The sequence below is a fragment of the Argopecten irradians genome, chromosome 9 (genome assembly GCF_041381155.1).
Source record: "Argopecten irradians isolate NY chromosome 9, Ai_NY, whole genome shotgun sequence".
Classification (NCBI taxonomy): domain Eukaryota; kingdom Metazoa; phylum Mollusca; class Bivalvia; order Pectinida; family Pectinidae; genus Argopecten; species Argopecten irradians.
In genome coordinates, this window is record NC_091142.1 from 368,092 (window position 1) to 387,882 (window position 19,791).

The window sequence follows — 19,791 nt, forward strand, 5'->3', positions numbered from 1 at the left end:
AGAGCATAACAAAGATTTTTTTTATTTCCGTAGTTGATGTACTTTTCTGAAGCCAATTCAAAAATATTTCAAGTCTTAACCAACTAAGTTCATGCAATATTTTTGAATAGTTTTAAACTGATTTTGATTTTTGGAAATTTAAGGCTTAAATTGAGAAAAATTTAGAGGTTTTACCATTGGGCCAATTTTCGGCCCCAAATCATGTTGAAAAAAAGCCCTGTGTCACGGTGATCTGTAGGGGTGCAAGGGTGTGAAGGGATTAAATTTGTGACTTTTTATTTTAGTATATAGATAAAAGGTGTGTGCAGAACTAATGTGTGAGGGCTTTAAGGGCTAAGTTGGAAATATGTGCCTTGTAGGGCTTTTGATTGTCTAACATGTGGCGATCTGATCCGATCCATGATTCAGGGTTGACGATTCACAGATAGGACCACGAATCACCAGTTAGATACAAGCAAAAGATTCAATTGAAGTAAAACTGTTTTTATTGATAAATCAATAATGCTCTTATATATTGATAAATGTTTGATTGATAATAAAACCATTTTTAGCAGTTTTACATTCCTTATCATTAAGCAATAGAGTTACTGGTGAAGTACAGCAGGATTCAGTCACTGCAACTGTAAAAAAAAAAAAAAAATCCTTTCAATTTTGAAATGACGTCATCTCAAAAATACTACTGTACATCAATTACGACATGAATCAAAAGTCAAACCATCTGTGAACTGGTAAACTGTATATAAATTATCATGGTAAGGCATAAATAACCATATCAAAACATTTTCACTGTTACTTTTATTTTGGTCAAATACAGAAAAACATTGAGATTAAGAAACAAGAGGCCATAGGCCAAGAGGCTCTCAGCCGGCTTAACACATAACATTCATTCTCCACCGACTTTGCTTTGTATATATTTTATAACTGATTTATCTATTTGCCACACAAACCAAATATTGGAAATGTACAGTACATATAATGTAAGAGGCCTGATCAGATATATGTTTGCTACACTAATATGTGTTTTTAAAAGTGTATGTTGCATGTTGATGTCCAAGTTCGTTGAAATAGCAAGATATACTATATTCAAAACATTCATTTTCCACCGACTTTGCTTTGTATATATATTTTATTACTGATTTATATATTTGATTGGGTAATAGAGGTAAATCCTATAAATCACTACTTGTCCTAGAGTTTTGCATGGATTGCAACCAAATTTGGCCAGAAACTTCCTTAGACCCTGACCCCCCCTTGGGCAGGAGGGGCGGGCCCAATAGGGGTAATAGAGGTAAATCCTATAAATCACTACTTGTCCTAGAGTTCAGCATGGATTGCAACCAAATTTTGCCAGAAACTTCCTTAGGGGAAGGGGATCAGATTTTGCATAAATGGTGACCCTGACCCCCCTGGGACAGGAGGGGCGGGGCCCAACAGGGGTAATAGAGGTAATTCCTATAAATCGCTACTTGTCCTAGAGTTCTGCATTGATTGCAACCAAATTTGGCCAGAAACTTCCTTAGGGGAAGGGGATCAGATTTTGCATAAATGGTGGCCCTGACCCCTTTGGTGCAGGAGGGGCGGGGCCCAATAGGGGTAATAGAGGTAAAGCATATAAATCGCTACTTGTCCTAGAGTTCAGCATGGATTGAAACCAAATTTGGCCAGAAACTTCCTTAGGGGGAGGGGATCGGATTTTGCATAAATGGTGACCCTGACCCCCCTGGGACAGGAGGGGCGGGGCCCAACAGGGGTAATAGAGGTAATTCCTATAAATCGCTACTTGTCCTAGAGTTCTGCATTGATTGCAACCAAATTTGGCCAGAAACTTCCTTAGGGGAAGGGGATCAGATTTTGCATAAATGGTGACCCTGACCCCCTTGGTGCAGGAGGGGCGGGGCCCAATAGGGGTAATAGAGGTAAAGCCTATAATTCGCTACTTGTCCTAGAGTTCAGCATGGATTGAAACCAAATTTGGCCAGAAACTTCCTTAGGGGAAGGGGATCAGATTTTGCATAAATGGTGACCCTGACCCCCTTGGGGCAGGAGGGGCAGGGCCCAATAGGGGTAATAGAGGTAAATCCTATGAATTGCTACTTGTCCTAGAGTTCTGCATGGATTGCATCCAAATTTGGCCAGAAACTTCCTTAGGGGAAGGGGATCAGATTTTGCATAAATGGTGACCCTGACCCCCCTGGGGCAGGAGGGGTGGGGCCCAATAGGGATAATAGAGGTAAATCCTATAGAGGTAAATCCTATAAATCGCTACTTGTCCTAGATTTCTGCATGGATTGCAACCAAATTTGGCCAGAAACATCCTTGGGGGAAGGGGAACAGAACTTGTATACATTTTGACTCTGACTCCCCCGAGGGCAAGAGGGGCGGGTCCCAATAGGGGAAATAAAGGTAAATCCCATAAATCGCTACTTGTCCTAGAGTTCGGGATGGACAAATTTGGCCAGAAACATCCTTGGGGGAAGGGGAACAGAACTTGTAAAAATTTTGGCTCTGACCCATTGGGGGTAGGAGGGGCGGGTCCCAATAGGGGAAATAAAGGTAAATCCTATAAATCGCTACTTGTCCTAGAGTTCTGGATGGATTGTAACCAAATTTGGCCAGAAACATCCTTGGGGGAAGGGGAACATAACGCGTAAAAATTTTGGCTCTGACCCCCCGGGGTAGGAGGGGCGGCCCAATAGGGGAAATAGAGGTAAATCCTATAATTTGCTACCTGTCCTAGAGTTCTACATTCATTGTTACCAAATTTGGCCACAAACATCCTTTGGGGAAGGGAAACAAAACTTGTATAAATTTTGGCTCTGACCCCCCTGAGTGCAGGAGGGGCGGGGCCCAATAGGAGAAATAAAGGTAAATCCTAAAAATCGCTACTTGTCCTAGAGTTCTGCATGGAATGTAACCAAATTTGGCCAGAAACATCCTTGAGGTTAACAGAATTCGTATAAATTTTGGCTTTGACCTCTTGGAGCAGAAAAAGTGGGGCCCCAATAGGGGAATTAGAGGTAAATATTCAAATTCTTTCAGAAAAGAAACAATGAACTTATATTCAGAACATTACTTGCCATTACAAACCAGGTGAGCGATACAGGCCCTTTAGGCCTCTTGTCCTTTAATATCTGCCGGCACAACCTTTGATGTAGCTTGCGGGTGCCAGGCTTACAGTCTAGCTTTCTGAAGCGGGCCGTCGTTTCATGAGCTTTCATAAAATTTAAGACATTTTTTCTAAATCTTCCATCCTTAAAGCAAGTACTAAACATTGTGAACTTTAATAAACTTTACATTGGTGTTTCTTTTGACTCGATAAGACATGTATTTGTTGAGAAAAATGGTTTTGATTCCAGGTTCATAGGTGTCTCACGTGGTGTTTAGTAGTGTAAAGAGACAGTGACAAATCCTTCTCACTTATAAATCCTTGGCAAATCCTATGATTTCACGCCATTTGTTGATGTGAATATGACGTCATGTACCTTGTGATCATCTTCACTTGGTGGATATTTTGACTTCATTCCATAGCTTTTAATTTTCAAAAGTACTTTCATTTATTATTAAAAAAAAAGTTTCATTATATCTGTTTATGCATTTGTATTAATATATATTTCTGCTTTCCATTACTGTGGAAAGCAGCTTCAGAGCAATGTATAAACCGGAACAGGTTAAACTGGAAGTTTATTTTCTTTTCGATACTATTTCAAGAAGTCTTACAACAAAGGGACGTTATTTAAAATTGACATTTATCTAACTGCACAAGTGAATATACTATCACTGACTGTTGTTAGAATTGCAGCAGGTTTTAATTGTGTAACAGGGCGAGAGTAGTGTGCCGCCAGCAGGGCTCGAAACCGTGACCCCGGACTTACTGGTCCGCCTCACTACTGACTGAACTGAAGGGAAATTCCCCCTAACGTGAAGCTAGAAGGCGACCGTATCTGTACAATTAAAACCTGCTGCAATTGTGCATGGTGATATGGTCGCCTTCTAGCTTTGCACTAGGGGGAATTTCCCGATGGCTCAGTCAGACCAAGGCAGAGCGCACTGCTATAGGCCTAGAAAAATGTGGAATTCGCCAACATCGTTTAGTATCGTGCCAGGTCATCTCTGATTTACACTGACCACCAAGAATGGCCACTTATTTTGATCTTTTCAACAAGCATGCAGTCTGAATTGGAGATGATCTGGCCCGATACACCAGATATCTGGTGTCAGGGCCAGGGTATCTCGGGCTAGCTGCTTACTACTCTTGCCCTGTTACACTCTATATATCTTCCCCATGGGCGACAACAGAAAAGCAGATAGTTTGGTCCTTTGGCTTGAAAGTTTGAAACCAATCGTTTATTTTTTTTTCTCTCGAACTGCCTTCAGTTTTACTTTGACGTAGTCCATAGTTGGATATAACGACAGTGATTGCAACCCCTTTGATATCAAGGATGCAGACTATTGAGACTAAGCATATGTCAATTCCATCCTCATCACTGGCCACAGTAAGGGGGTTAAAGTCTTTATTTTTTTTCTATTTTTATAAAAGGAATTACAAGACGTGTGTAAATATTATGTTGTGTTTTCTTCTTCAGGATTAATATTGAAAAAGACACCAAGGTTCCAAATGCTGCTTTATTCACAGTGAACAAAGAAGATCACACACTGGGCAACATGATCACTGCGTAAGACAAATTTTTGCACATTTGTTGATTTCCCCCTGACCAATGGTCAGTGGTTTTTCTCCAGGTACTTCGGCTTTCCTCCATCAACTAGCATGGCACATGACCCTGACAAAACCATGTAATGACAGACAAATGTTCTGTTAAAAAAAAGTGAAATTCTCTTATGCAGTTTTGTGTAAGAAAATTTATGTTGCAGACATGAAAGAATGTGATATGACATATTACAAATACAAATATATTTCTGATGAATGTTTATCTTGGGAAATCTATAGAAATATGATAGCCTTAGTAGTGTTTATGTAGCACCTAGATTTTATTGAGTCCATTGTGAAAGGGAAAAGATAACTTTATAACCTAAAATCCACACAGGTGAGTTCGGACTGCTGGTGTTGAATGTGTTTTATTTTGATGTCTTGCAGTCAGCTTCGTAAGGATCCCCAGGTGCTGTTTGCTGGTTATAAAAACCCACATCCTCTGGAACACAAATTTGTAGTGAGGATTCAAACCACCTCAGAATACAGTCCTCAGGAAGCCATTACTAATGCCATCACTGATCTCATCTCAGAATTTTCACTGCTGGAAGAGCGCTTCAGGGTAAGTGTTGTTAAACTTAACTGAAATTTACCTGAAAGGGACCTTTGAGTAGTCTGTATTATTGAGATTACTCCTTGAAATTGCATGACCTCTAAAATAGCACATAAGTCTTTAGCACAAGGGCTTTAAAAGTGTTTTAAGAATGTTTCACTGTGACAATTCTTATCTGGCCATTTATTGTCAACATTTTCCTTCTTCTTGGGAGGGTTGTGGGTCCATCAACAAACCTGGCACATCGTTAAATTGCCTGGTTATTATACGAGGGTTTCTTGATCCGAAAACGAAGTGGGTAAAGTACAATTTATCGTTGATTAGTGATTAGTCCCAACTTCTGGTGACTATGATGTCGCAAAAACTCGCGTCAAATGATGACATCATAATCACTGGATGATGGAACTAATCGACAGTAAATCGGATTTTCAAACCGTCTGTATTAGATTGTTAAACTACTATAACCAAAGAATGTTGGAATGAAGGACTTTGCCCTTCATTCAAGGTCAGTGGTCTAATCTGGTGATCTCTAAAACAAATTCTCGTCAAAAAGTTAAACTGCCAGGAAGTAGACCTGATAGTAGACATTTAGCTGTGATTAAAAACAAGTGAATTATCCGGATACCTTGACCTGCTTTAGTGGTCGCAGTTGCTTAATATGTTACAAATATATGGATAACAAGTTAGCTTTAGATATTGAGTCTGTAGTATGCTTGGATGAGGGGCTACTAAGTTTGTTAAAATGAATGACATTGACCTTCCCTGAACTTCAAGGTCACAGATCAGGTGCAATATGGTTGTTGATAATGTGCACACCTAAGAAATTTGATCTCTTTTTGTTTTTACCAAATTTATCAGAAATTAAGAAAATGACTTCTCAAGTATAATGACAATACATAATTTTATAATTTCTTAAAAAATAATTATTCCAAAACTTTATTTACTACAACTGTCGCCAGAGTGAATGAATAATACCCTCCCTGCTGCATAAATTTATTAATAACTCCATTAATAGGGGACATAGCAGAACCCTATATAGTTTACTATACTACACTTTTAACACACATACCCCTAGTGACCGGAAATGGCGTCATCCATGTTATAATTGTATGCCTCTCTCCAGGATAAACCTAAATCAGAAAAGGACAAGTCCCTGAAGGCCTGAACCGTAGTGATACACAGAGACCAACGACTTGTTGAATTTCACTGATGTTCTTGAAATATCATTTTTGTTAAATTCAGTGTAGTCATTCTTATGTATGTGTTCTGTGGGCAAGTTTTAAACATTTGTATTTTTATTTTCCAGGAGGCTGTTCGAGAACTGAAAGAAGGAGACATATAAAAATATGCAAGAGACTGATTGGAAGATTGGGAACAAAGTGGAAAGAAAGAAGAATGTAAAATAGAAGATTGAATCTGTGCGAGAAAGTTGAAAAAGACAGTGAGAATAGACACACATAATCACCTGTAGATACTTCATTACATGATTCAGCCAATATTCAGAGTTTGAGTTGTTTGTCTTTTGTCTGGCCTCAAAAGTTTTTGAAGATAAATGTTGAAGAAATCCTATATTTCAGGATGACCTATAGTCATCATGTTTCGTCCGTCGTCGTCCGCCGTGTGCCGTGCGTTAACTTTTCACATTTTGAACTTCTTCTCAAGTTCTACCGGTGCGATTTGGCTGAAACTTGCATGAAATGATCCTGACATGGTCCCGACAAAGTGTTGTTATTTTTCGGGTCGATCCGAAATCCAAGATGGCCGCCACAGCCGCCATCTTGAAAACACATTTTGAACTTCTTCTCAAGTTCTACCGGTGCGATTTGGCTGAAACTTGCATGAAATGATCCTGACATGGTCCCGACAAAGTGTTGTTATTTTTCGGGTCGATCCGAAATCCAAGATGGCCGCCACAGCCGCCCATCTTGAAAACACATTTTGAACTTCTTCTCAAGTTCTACCAGTGCGATTTGACTGAAACTTGCATGAAATGATCCTGACATGGTCCTGACAAAGTGTTGTTATTTTTCGGGTCGATCCGAAATCCAAGATGGCCGCCACAGCCGCCATCTTGAAAACACATTTATTTTGAACTTCTTCTCAAGTTCTACCGGTGCGATTTGGCTGAAACTTGCATGAAATGATCCTGACATGGTCCCGACAAAGTGTTGTTATTTTTCGGGTCGATCCGAAATCCAAGATGGCCGCCACAGCCGCCATCTTGAAAACACATTTTGAACTTCTTCTCAAGTTCTACTGGTGCGATTTGACTGAAACTTACATGAAATGATCCTGACATGGTTCCGACAAAGTGTTGTTATTTTTCGGGTCGATCCGAAATCCAAGATGGCCGCCACAGCCGCCATCTTTAAAACACATTTTGAACTTCTTCTCAAGTTCTACTGGTGCGATTTGACTGAAACTTGCATGAAATGATCCTGACATGGTCCCAACAAAGTGTTGTTATTTTTTGGGTCGATCCGAAATCCAAGATGGCCGTCAAAGCCGCCATCTTGAAAACACATTTTGAACTTCTTCTCAAGTTCTACAGGTGCGATTTGACTGAAACTTGCATGAAATGATCCTGACATGGTCCTGACAAAGTTTTGTTATTTTTTAGGTTGATCCGAAACCCAAGATGGCTGCCACAGCCGCCATCTTGAAAACACATTTTGAACTTCTTCTCAAGTTCTACCGTTGTGATTTGGCTGAAGCTTGCATGAAATGATCCTGATATGGTCCTAACAAAGTGTTGTTATTTTTCGGGTTGATGCGAAATCCAAGATGGCCACCACAGCCGCCATCTTGAAAACACATTTTGAACTTCTTCTCAAGTTCTACAGGTGCGATTTGGCTGAAACTTGCATGAAATGATCCTGACATGGTCCCGACAAAGTATTGTTACATCTCTGGTTGATCACAAATCGAAGATGGCTACCATGACACTATATCTAATTAATTTCCTATATGTTAAGGCCCTTGGGCCTCTTGTTTGAAATAAAATTTGTTGAAAGAAATTGAAAATGATCCTGACATGGTCCTGACAAAGTGACACCATATATAATTAGTTTTACTATTGCCAAGGTAGTCAGATGACTGTTAAGGCCCTTTGGGCCTCTTGTCTGTATTTTGAGGTACCAAGTGGAGTTGTTTTCAGGAATGCACAATGAAAGTTCAAACTCATGAACCATAAACCAACTGAAGTTAACAGTGACGTAATTTCATGTTTTCATGTCTAACAACTTTTGCATGGTCATTTAGTATTATGAGTAAGACTAAAATAAAATTACATTAAATTGGGCCTCTTGTTTAACATTTGTGACTTTGGCTCGGGTGTGGGTACAGCATACATATATTGTACATGCTTAATCATATTGCTATACCATTTGGAAAATCAATGGTATCAATTAAAATACTTAACAATGACACGGAATTTGTCAATATTTAATGTTACAAGATACATAAGTAATGTAGAACAATACATTCATGCCTCGTGGTTATGTAACAGAATTAACCTCACTTAATTGTCCCTTTAAATACTCGACTGTATTTTTAGCTGAACCTTTTAACTCTAATTTATTTTCACAAATTCTAATTGCTGGCAAAATAAGCCAATTAATTAAATATAATCACAAGTAATAATTAGTTTGTTTACTGTGATGACACAAACACCTTGGGATCTGTTTTAGGCATGATTATAACAAGTTACCATAACAATTACCTAATTTGCCGTAATTAGCGCCCATGGCACTTATGAATTGTAGCAAGGGGCCGGGGCACTTATTAGTGAACCAAAATGTAAAATGTGGACGGAAACAGTCAGCCATATTTTAACTCTTTCCTACTCATGATACACTATTAAATCTTTTACAGTATACATGCATTTGACTTTTATCCGAGACATATTATGTCATGATTCACATGTAAAAGACTCGCGAGTTCATGTAATATGAGATACAAAGTTGATTTTAGAGAGGCATCATGTGTTGTAAAACATCGTTAAATCAATGGGATGGAGAGGTGTTTATAGGGAGAGGGGAAGCTAATTACGTCGAATATGGTACTGTAAAACATTGTTTAATCAATCGGATGGCAATTCATTCTCCAGAAAAGGGAGAGGTGTTTTTATAAGGAGAGGGGCGCTAATTACTGTGAATACGATACTGTAAACAAAACTAAATCTATAGATATAAGAAAAAATTCAAGTAATTTTGTATAATTTAATTCAAATATTAAATTATCTATAATGAAAACATCATCAAAACTTGTACAATTTTCATATAATTAAATGTTGATGCTATGAGGATTTTGGTGCTATGTGGTATCGTATAAGATCTGATTCTGATAATAGCGACGGTGCTTTGCTCATGGGACACAATCCCATGTAGGACTTGGGAAAGGCAATGACGTCCTTGATGTTCTCCACTCCACTCAAAATAGCAAACAATCTGTCCAAACCTGTGATCAAACAAAAAGGGATTCATTGCATTAAGATACATATTTGGCACAAAATTAGAGAAAAAATTAAAGTATTGAGGGTATTGGTGGTAGCTGAGATTGTTGTTGTTTGCTCCTGTAGGATTCCCCACAAAACACAGGAAAGAGAATGGATAGTATGGCAGTTTCATATACCGTTTTTAACCCAATAAGTGCCCAAGGCATTTGGTAATAATTGAAACAAATAAGGGGGTGCTTAATAAAAACAAAATTGGACTAGCCTTTCACAACATTATTCTACAAAGTAGTTTATAAATCAATATGCAAAAGAAATTGGTAAGAAAACCACAGTTTTCATATTTTCAATCTGTATTTAATTCAAAGTAAGTAAAATAAAAGCCTAAAAAGGGGGAAAGGCACATAATGGGTCAAATACAGTAACAGAGTATGACGGTACGTTACAAGGTACATAGAATGTTTCAGAAAAGTGGAAGACTCAATTGGTGCTTGAAATACACTGTTAACCTTAACATTTTTGTCACATCTTGTAATAGAAGACCTTTTAGTGCCACAGTACTTTCAGTATTTTGATTGCAATATTGAACAATGCTTAAGGACGTACTCCTCTGAGAAGTCAAAATTTTCTTGTATTAAACTTTTTTTCTCATATAGATTTTTGGAAATAGGAGTTCATATCATAAAAAAAAATGGAAGAAAAAAAAATGTCTGTATGCTCGTTTTTGAGCTATTGTCACTCAAAGATACCTTATTGACAAAATCTTGGATTTCATGGGAATTTTGCCGTTTTGACCACATACACAAGAGATTAATGCCATAATTTTCTAATGAGGTGTTTGATATGTATCGATGTTTGTAGAATTTATTTTCCAGTAGTCTTCTTTAAAAATATACCAGTTATGATTAATATGACTTGTATCTTTTCTAAGAACAACAACATATGCTACCACTAACCCTTAATTTTGAGCTACAAAATGCACCAAATTCAGCCAATTTAGCCAAATTTAACCCTTTATAGACAAAGTTCTTGTATTAAACTTTTGTGAATATTTTGCAAAACAATAGAGAAATGGTTGTTTTTTCTAAATCATGCTTAAAAATGGGGGTTACTTTTTTTCCCCCGCCCCATTTAAATATTTAAAAAATAAAAGTGCTCAAATTACTATTAAATGTAAAAATAAAATGACAAAAGTGTATCAATTTCACACATTAATGCTCAATATTTTAATGACAACAAACCTAGTAAAGTTTTACAGCAAAAATTAGCTTCATATAGCTAAAAATGCTAGCGCAGAGATGATTTAAGTAAAAAATGGTAAAACTGTGGCTCTACTCAAAGCGAAAAAAGACACAATTTCAAAATGGCCGCCAAATGGGCCAGTATAAAAAATCTACTAAGAATGTAAATCATTTTTTGACAAAATTTGAAAAGACATATTGTAGTAAATTGCTACAGACATTGATAAATTGTATTTGAAAATCTCATAAGATTTTTTATCTATGTCGAAACAAGACTTCAACGGCACTGAAACCTCAGAAGAATACTTAAGCAACTTGGTTTGGAAATTTGATTAAATCTGCGAATACAATCACTTGCGAATTTACACTATAGTTTTACAGTGCGAAACTTGCCACACAATGAACAGTTTGAAAGCTAACTTTGAGAAAATATCAACACTGCGGTTGCGAAAATCTCCTCCTTTACAGTATCAAAGTCTATGAGCATTGTTTGTTTTAATGGAGGAGTTACCTAAAGCAATGTTTGTTTTAATGGAGGAGTTACCTAAAGCATTGTTTGTTTTAATGGAGGAGTTACCTAAAGCATTGTTTATTTTAATGGAGGAGTTACCTAAAGCATTGTTTGTTTTAATGGAGGAGTTACCTAAAGCATTGTTTGTTTTACTGGAGGAGTTACCTAAAGCATTGTTTGTTTTAATGGAGGAGTTACCTAAAGCATTGTTTGTTTTACTGGAGGAGTTACCTAAAGCATTGTTTGTTTTAATGGAGGAGTTACCTAAAGCATTGTTTGTTTTAATGGAGGAGTTACCTAAAGCATTGTTTGTTTTAATGGAGGAGTTACCTAAAGCATTGTTTGTTTTAATGGAGGAGTTACCTAAAGCATTGTTTGTTTTAATGGAGGAGTTACATAAAGCATTGTTTGTTTTAATGGAGGAGTTACCTAAAGCATTGTTTGTTTTAATGGAGGAGTTACCTAAAGCATTGTTTATTTTAATGGAGGAGTTACCTAAAGCATTGTTTGTTTTAATGGAGGAGTTACCTAAAGCATTGTTTGTTTTAATGGAGGAGTTACCTAAAGCATTGTTTGTTTTAATGGAGGAGTTACCTAAAGCATTGTTTGTTTTAATGGAAGAGTTACCTAAAGCATTGTTTGTTTTAATGGAGGAGTTACCTAAAGCATTGTTTTTTTTAATGGAGGAGTTACCTAAAGCATTGTTTGTTTTAATGGAGGAGTTACCTAAAGCATTGTTTGTTTTAATGGAGGAGTTACCTAAAGCATTGTTTGTTTTAATGGAGGAGTTACCTAAAGCATTGTTTGTTTTAATGGAGGAGTTACCTAAAGCATTGTTTGTTTTAATGGAGGAGTTACCTAAAGCATTGTTTGTTTTAATGGAGGAGTTACCTAAAGCATTGTTTGTTTTAATGGAGGAGTTACCTAAAGCATTGTTTGTTTTAATGGAGGAGTTACCTAAAGCATTGTTTGTTTTAATGGAGGAGTTACCTAAAGCATTGTTTGTTTTAATGGAGGAGTTACCTAAAGCATTGTTTGTTTTAATGGAGGAGTTACCTAAAGCAATGTTTGTTTTAATGGAGGAGTTACCTAAAGCATTGTTTGTTTTAATGGAGGAGTTACCTAAAGCATTGTTTATTTTAATGGAGGAGTTACCTAAAGCATTGTTTGTTTTAATGGAGGAGTTACCTAAAGCATTGTTTGTTTTAATGGAGGAGTTACCTAAAGCATTGTTTGTTGTAATGGAGGAGTTACCTAAAGCATTGTTTGTTTTAATGGAGGAGTTACCTAAAGCAATGTTTGTTTTAATGGAGGAGTTACCTAAAGCATTGTTTGTTTTAACGGAGGAGTTACCTAAAGCATTGTTTGTCTTAATGGAGGAGTTACCTAAAGCATTGTTTGTTTTAATGGAGGAGTTACCTAAAGCATTGTTTGTTTTAATGGAGGAGTTACCTAAAGCATTGTTTGTTTTAATGGAGGAGTTACCTAAAGCATTGTTTGTTTTAATGGAGGAGTTACCTAAAGCATTGTTTGTTTTAATGGAGGAGTTACCTAAAGCATTGTTTGTTTTAATGGAGGAGTTACCTAAAGCAATGTTTGTTTTAATGGAGGAGTTACCTAAAGCATTGTTTGTTTTAATGGAGGAGTTCCCTAAAGCATTGTTTGTTTTAATGGAGGAGTTACCTAAAGCATTGTTTGTTTTAACGGAAGAGTTACCTAAAGCATTGTTTGTCTTAATGGAGGAGTTACCTAAAGCATTGTTTGTTTTAATGGAGGAGTTACCTAAAGCATTGTTTGTTTTAATGGAGGAGTTACCTAAAGCATTGTTTGTTTTAATGGAGGAGTTACCTAAAGCATTGTTTGTTTTAATGGAGGGAGGAGTTACCTAAAGCATTGTTTGTTTTAATGGAGGGAGGAGCTACCTAAAGCATTGTTTGTTTTAATGGAGGAGTTACCTAAAGCATTGTTTGTTTTAATGGAGGAGTTACCTAAAGCATTGTTTGTTTTAATGGAGGAGTTACCTAAAGCATTGTTTGTTTTAATGGAGGAGTTACCTAAAGCATTGTTTGTTTTAATGGAGGGAGGAGCTACCTAAAGCATTGTTTGTTTTAATGGAGGAGCTACCTAAAGCATTGTTTGTTTTAATGGAGGAGTTACCTAAAGCATTGTTTGTTTTAATGGAGGATTTACCTAAAGCATTGTTTGTTTTAATGGAGGAGTTACCTAAAGCATTGTTTGTTTTAATGGAGGAGTTACCTAAAGCATTGTTTGTTTTAATGGAGGAGTTACCTAAAGCATTGTTTGTTTTAATGGAGGAGTTACCTAAAAGCATTGTTTGTTTTAATGGAGGAGTTACCTAAAGCATTGTTTGTTTTAATGGAGGGAAGAGTTACCTAAAGCATTGTTTGTTTTAATGGAGGAGTTACCTAAAGCATTGTTTGTTTTAATGGAGGAGTTACCTAAAGCATTGTTTGTTTTAATGGAGGAGTTACCTAAAGCATTGTTTGTTTTAATGGAGGAGTTACCTAAAGCATGTTTGTTTGTTTTAATGGAGGAGTTACCTAAAGCATTGTTTGTTTTAATGGAGGAGTTACCTAAAGCATTGTTTGTTTTAATGGAGGAGTTACCTAAAGCATTGTTTGTTTTAATGGAGGAGTTACCTAAAGCATTGTTTGTTTTAAGGAGGAGTTACCTAAAGCATTGTTTGTTTTAATGGAGGAGTTACCTAAAGCATTGTTTGTTTTAATGGAGGAGTTACCTAAAGCATTGTTTGTTTTAATGGAGGAGTTACCTAAAGCATTGTTTGTTTTAATGGAGGAGTTACCTAAAGCATTGTTTGTTTTAATGGAGGAGTTACCTAAAGCATTGTTTGTTTTTAATGGAGGAGTTACCTAAAGCATTGTTTGTTTTAATGGAGGAGTTACCTAAAGCATTGTTTGTTTTAATGGAGGAGTTACCTAAAGCATTGTTTGTTTTAATGGAGGAGTTACCTAAAGCATTGTTTGTTTTAATGGAGGAGTTACCTAAAGCATTGTTTGTTTTAATGGAGGAGTTACCTAAAGCATTGTTTGTTTTAATGGAGGAGTTACCTAAAGCATTGTTTGTTTTAATGGAGGAGTTACCTAAAGCATTGTTTGTTTTAATGGAGGAGTTACCTAAAGCATTGTTTGTTTTAATGGAGGAGTTACCTAAAGCATTGTTTGTTTTAGAATGTACTAATGGTTTATGAGGAGTTACCTAAAGCATTGTTTGTTTTAATGGAGGAGTTACCTAAAGCATTGTTTGTTTTAATGGAGGAGTTACCTAAAGCATTGTTTGTTTTAATGGAGGAGTTACCTAAAGCATTGTTTGTTTTAATGGAGGGAGTTACCTAAAGCATTGTTTGTTTTAATGGAGGAGTTACCTAAAGCATTGTTTGTTTTAATGGAGGAGTTACCTAAAGCATTGTTTGTTTTAATGGAGGAGTTACCTAAAGCATTGTTTGTTTTAATGGAGGAGTTACCTAAAGCATTGTTTGTTTTAATGGAGGAGTTACCTAAAGCATTGTTTGTTTTAATGGAGGAGTTACCTAAAGCATTGTTTGTTTTAATGGAGGAGTTACCTAAAGCAATGTTTGTTTTAATGGAGGAGTTACCTAAAGCATTGTTTGTTTTAATGGAGGAGTTACCTAAAGCATTGTTTGTTTTAATGGAGGAGTTACCTAAAGCATTGTTTGTTTTAATGGAGGAGTTACCTAAAGCATTGTTTGTTTTAATGGAGGAGTTACCTAAAGCATTGTTTGTTTTAATGGAGGGAAGAGTTACCTAAAGCATTGTTTGTTTTAATGGAGGAGTTACCTAAAGCATTGTTTGTTTTAATGGAGGAGTTACCTAAAGCATTGTTTGTTTTAATGGAGGAGTTACCTAAAGCATTGTTTGTTTTAATGGAGGAGTTACCTAAAGCATTGTTTGTTTTAATGGAGGAGTTACCTAAAGCATTGTTTGTTTTAATGGAGGAGTTACCTAAAGCATTGTTTGTTTTAACGGAGGAGTTACCTAAAGCATTGTTTGTTTTAATGGAGGAGTTACCTAAAGCAATGTTTGTTTTAATGGAGGGGTTACCTAAAGCATTGTTTGTTTTAATGGAGGAGCTACCTAAAGCATTGTTTGTTTTAATGGAGGAGTTACCTAAAGCATTGTTTGTTTTAATGGAGGAGTTACCTAAAGCATTGTTTGTTTTAATGGAGGAGTTACCTAAAGCATTGTTTGTTTTAATGGAGGAGTTACCTAAAGCATTGTTTGTTTTAATGGAGGAGTTACCTAAAGCAATGTTTGTTTTAATGGAGGAGTTACCTAAAGCATTGTTTGTTTTAATGGAGGAGTTACCTAAAGCATTGTTTGTTTTAATGGAGGAGTTACCTAAAGCATTGTTTGTTTTAATGGAGGAGTTACCTAAAGCATTGTTTGTTTTAATGGAGGAGTTACCTAAAGCATTGCTTGTTTTAATGGAGGGGAGTTACCTAAAGCATTGTTTGTTTTAATGGAGGGAGGAGTTACCTAAAGCATTGTTTGTTTTAATGGAGGAGTTACCTAAAGCATTGTTTGTTTTAATGGAGGAGTTACCTAAAGCATTGTTTGTTTTAATGGAGGAGTTACCTAAAGCATTGTTTGTTTTAATGGAGGAGTTACCTAAAGCATTGTTTGTTTTAATGGAGGAGTTACCTAAAGCATTGTTTGTTTTAATGGAGGAGTTACCTAAAGCAATGTTTGTTTTAATGGAGGAGTTACCTAAAGCATTGTTTGTTTTAATGGAGGAGTTACCTAAAGCATTGTTTGTTTTAATGGAGGAGTTACCTAAAGCATTGTTTGTTTTAATGGAGGAGTTACCTAAAGCATTGTTTGTTTTAATGGAGGAGTTACCTAAAGCATTGTTTGTTTTAATGGAGGAGTTACCTAAAGCATTGTTTGTTTTAATGGAGGAGTTACCTAAAGCAATGTTTGTTTTAATGGAGGAGTTACCTAAAGCATTGTTTGTTTTAATGGAGGAGTTACCTAAAGCATTGTTTGTTTTAATGGAGGAGTTACCTAAAGCATTGTTTTGTTTTAATGGAGGAGTTACCTAAAGCATTGTTTGTTTTAATGGAGGAGTTACCTAAAGCATTGTTTGTTTTAATGGAGGAGTTACCTAAAGCATTGTTTGTTTTAATGGAGGAGTTACCTAAAGCATTGTTTGTTTTAATGGAGGAGTTACCTAAAGCATTGTTTGTTTTAATGGAGGAGTTACCTAAAGCATTGTTTGTTTTAATGGAGGAGTTACCTAAAGCATTGTTTGTTTTAATGGAGGAGTTACCTAAAGCATTGTTTGTTTTAATGGAGGAGTTACCTAAAGCATTGTTTGTTTTAATGGAGGAGTTACCTAAAGCATTGTTTGTTTTAATGGAGGAGTTACCTAAAGCATTGTTTGTTTTAATGGAGGGAGGAGTTACCTAAAGCATTGTTTGTTTTAATGGAGGGAGGAGTTACCTAAAGCATTGTTTGTTTTAATGGAGGAGTTACCTAAAGCATTGTTTGTTTTAATGGAGGAGTTACCTAAAGCATTGTTTGTTTTAATGGAGGGAGGAGTTACCTAAAGCATTGTTTGTTTTAATGGAGGAGTTACCTAAAGCATTGTTTGTTTTAATGGAGGAGTTACCTAAAGCATTGTTTGTTTTAATGGAGGAGTTACCTAAAGCATTGTTTGTTTTAATGGAGGAGTTACCTAAAGCATTGTTTGTTTTAATGGAGGAGTTACCTAAAGCATTGTTTGTTTTAATGGAGGAGTTACCTAAAGCATTGTTTGTTTTAATGGAGGAGTTACCTAAAGCATTGTTTGTTTTAATGGAGGAGTTACCTAAAGCATTGTTTGTTTTAATGGAGGGAGGAGTTACCTAAAGCATTGTTTGTTTTAATGGAGGAGTTACCTAAAGCATTGTTTGTTTTAATGGAGGAGTTACCTAAAGCATTGTTTGTTTTAATGGAGGAGTTACCTAAAGCATTGTTTGTTTTAATGGAGGAGTTACCTAAAGCATTGTTTGTTTTAATGGAGGAGTTACCTAAAGCATTGTTTGTTTTAATGGAGGAGTTACCTAAAGCATTGTTTGTTTTAATGGAGGAGTTACCTAAAGCATTGTTTGTTTTAATGGAGGAGTTACCTAAAGCATTGTTTGTTTTAATGGAGGAGTTACCTAAAGCATTGTTTGTTTTAATGGAGGAGTTACCTAAAGCATTGTTTGTTTTAATGGAGGAGTTACCTAAAACAATGTTTGTTTTAATGGAGGAGTTACCTAAAGCATTGTTTGTTTTAATGGAGGAGTTACCTAAAGCAATGTTTGTTTTAATGCAGGAGTTACCCAAAGCAATGTTTGTTTTAATGGAGGAGTTACCTAAAGCATTGTTTGTTTTAATGGAGGAGTTACCTAAAGCATTGTTTGTTTTAATGGAGGAGTTACCTAAAGCATTGTTTGTTTTAATGGAGGAGTTACCTAAAGCATTGTTTGTTTTAATGGAGGAGTTACCTAAAGCATGTTGTTTTGTTTTAATGGAGGAGTTACCTAAAGCATTGTTTGTTTTAATGGAGGAGTTACCTAAAGCATTGTTTGTTTTAATTTTAAAGCATGTTTGTTTTAATGGAGGAGTTACCTAAAGCATTGTTTGTTTTAATGGAGGAGTTACCTAAAGCATTGTTTGTTTTAATGGAGGAGTTACCTAAAGCATTGTTTGTTTTAATGGAGGAGTTACCTAAAGCATTGTTTGTTTTAATGGAGGAGGAGTTACCTAAAGCATTGTTTGTTTTAATGGAGGAGTTACCTAAAGCATTGTTTGTTTTAATGGAGGAGTTACCTAAAGCATTGTTTGTTTTAATGGAGGAGTTACCTAAAGCATTGTTTGTTTTAATGGAGGAGTTACCTAAAGCATTGTTTGTTTTAATGGAGGAGTTACCTAAAGCATTGTTTGTTTTAATGGAGGAGTTACCTAAAGCATTGTTTGTTTTAATGGAGGAGTTACCTAAAGCATTGTTTGTTTTAATGGAGGAGTTACCTAAAGCATTGTTTGTTTTAATGGAGGAGTTACCTAAAGCATTGTTTGTTTTAATGGAGGAGTTACCTAAAGCAATGTTTGTTTTAATGGAGGAGTTACCTAAAGCATTGTTTGTTTTAATGGAGGAGTTACCTAAAGCATTGTTTGTTTTAATGGAGGAGTTACCTAAAGCATGTTTGTTTTAATGGAGGAGTTACCTAAAGCATTGTTTGTTTTAATGGAGGAGTTACCTAAAGCATTGTTTGTTTTAATGGAGGAGTTACCTAAAGCATTGTTTGTTTTAATGGAGGAGTTACCTAAAGCATTGTTTGTTTTAATGGAGGAGTTACCTAAAGCATTGTTTGTTTTAATGGAGGAGTTACCTAAAGCATTGTTTGTTTTAATGGAGGAGTACCTAAAGCATTGTTTGTTTTAATGGAGGAGTTACCTAAAGCATTGTTTGTTTTAATGGAGGAGTTACCTAAAGCATTGTTTGTTTTAATGGAGGAGTTACCTAAAGCATTGTTTGTTTTAATGGAGGAGTTACCTAAAGCAATGTTTGTTTTAATGGAGGAGTTACCTAAAGCATTGTTTGTTTTAATGGAGGAGTTACCTAAAGCAATGTTTGTTTTAATGGAGGAGTTACCTAAAGCAATGTTTGTTTTAATGGAGGAGTTACCTAAAGCAATGTTTGTTTTAATGAGGAGTTACCTAAAGCATTGTTTGTTTTAATGGAGGAGTTACCTAAAGCATTGTTTGTTTTAATGGAGAGTTACCTAAAGCATTGTTTGTTTTAATGGAGGAGTTCCCTAAAGCAATGTTTGTTTTAATGTAGGAGTTACCTAAAGCATTGTTCGTTTTAATGGAGGAGTTACCTAAAGCATTGTTTGTCTTAATGGAGGAGTTCCCTAAAGCAATGTTTGTTTTAATGGAGGAGTTACCTAAAGCATTGTTTGTTTTAATGGAGGAGTTACCTAAAGCATTGTTTGTTTTAATGGAGGAGTTACCTAAAGCATTGTTTGTTTTAATGGAAGAGTTACCTAAAGCATTGTTTGTTTTAATGGAGGAGTTACCTAAAGCAATGTTTGTTTTAATGGAGGAGTTCCCTAAAGCAATGTTTGTTTTAATGGAGGAGTTACCTAAAACAATGTTTGTTTTAAACGAGGAGTTACCTAAAGCATTGTTTGTTTTAATGGAGGAGTTACCTAAAGCATTGTTTGTTTTAATGGAGGAGTTACCTAAAGCATTGTTTGTTTTAATGGAGGAGTTACCTAAAGCATTGTTTTCGTTAAGT

The 19,791-nt window shown here is 36.0% G+C and overlaps 2 protein-coding genes across 4 annotated transcripts in view; one reads left to right on the forward strand and one right to left on the reverse strand.

Annotated features, from left to right (window-relative positions):
- Positions 1-4,583: 4,583 nt before the first annotated feature.
- Positions 4,584-8,558, forward strand: LOC138331042 (DNA-directed RNA polymerase II subunit RPB11-a-like; the record flags this gene model as incomplete). The annotated part of the gene is given in 3 exon segments (XM_069278499.1): positions 4,584-4,673; positions 5,093-5,267; positions 6,565-8,558. Coding segments are annotated over 3 exon segments (301 nt in total), but the record flags the coding sequence as incomplete, so codon positions are not given.
- Positions 8,559-9,464: 906 nt separating this feature from the next.
- The window catches only part of LOC138331040 (aspartate--tRNA ligase, mitochondrial-like), a 669,399-nt gene continuing 659,072 nt past the window's right edge, over positions 9,465-19,791 (reverse strand). For all 3 annotated transcript variants that reach the window (XM_069278496.1, XM_069278498.1, XM_069278495.1), the window contains one exon: positions 9,465-9,716. In XM_069278496.1, the coding sequence (XP_069134597.1) occupies positions 9,556-9,716 (161 nt within the window). In that variant the 3' untranslated portion in view covers positions 9,465-9,555. The remainder of the gene's footprint in view (positions 9,717-19,791) is intronic.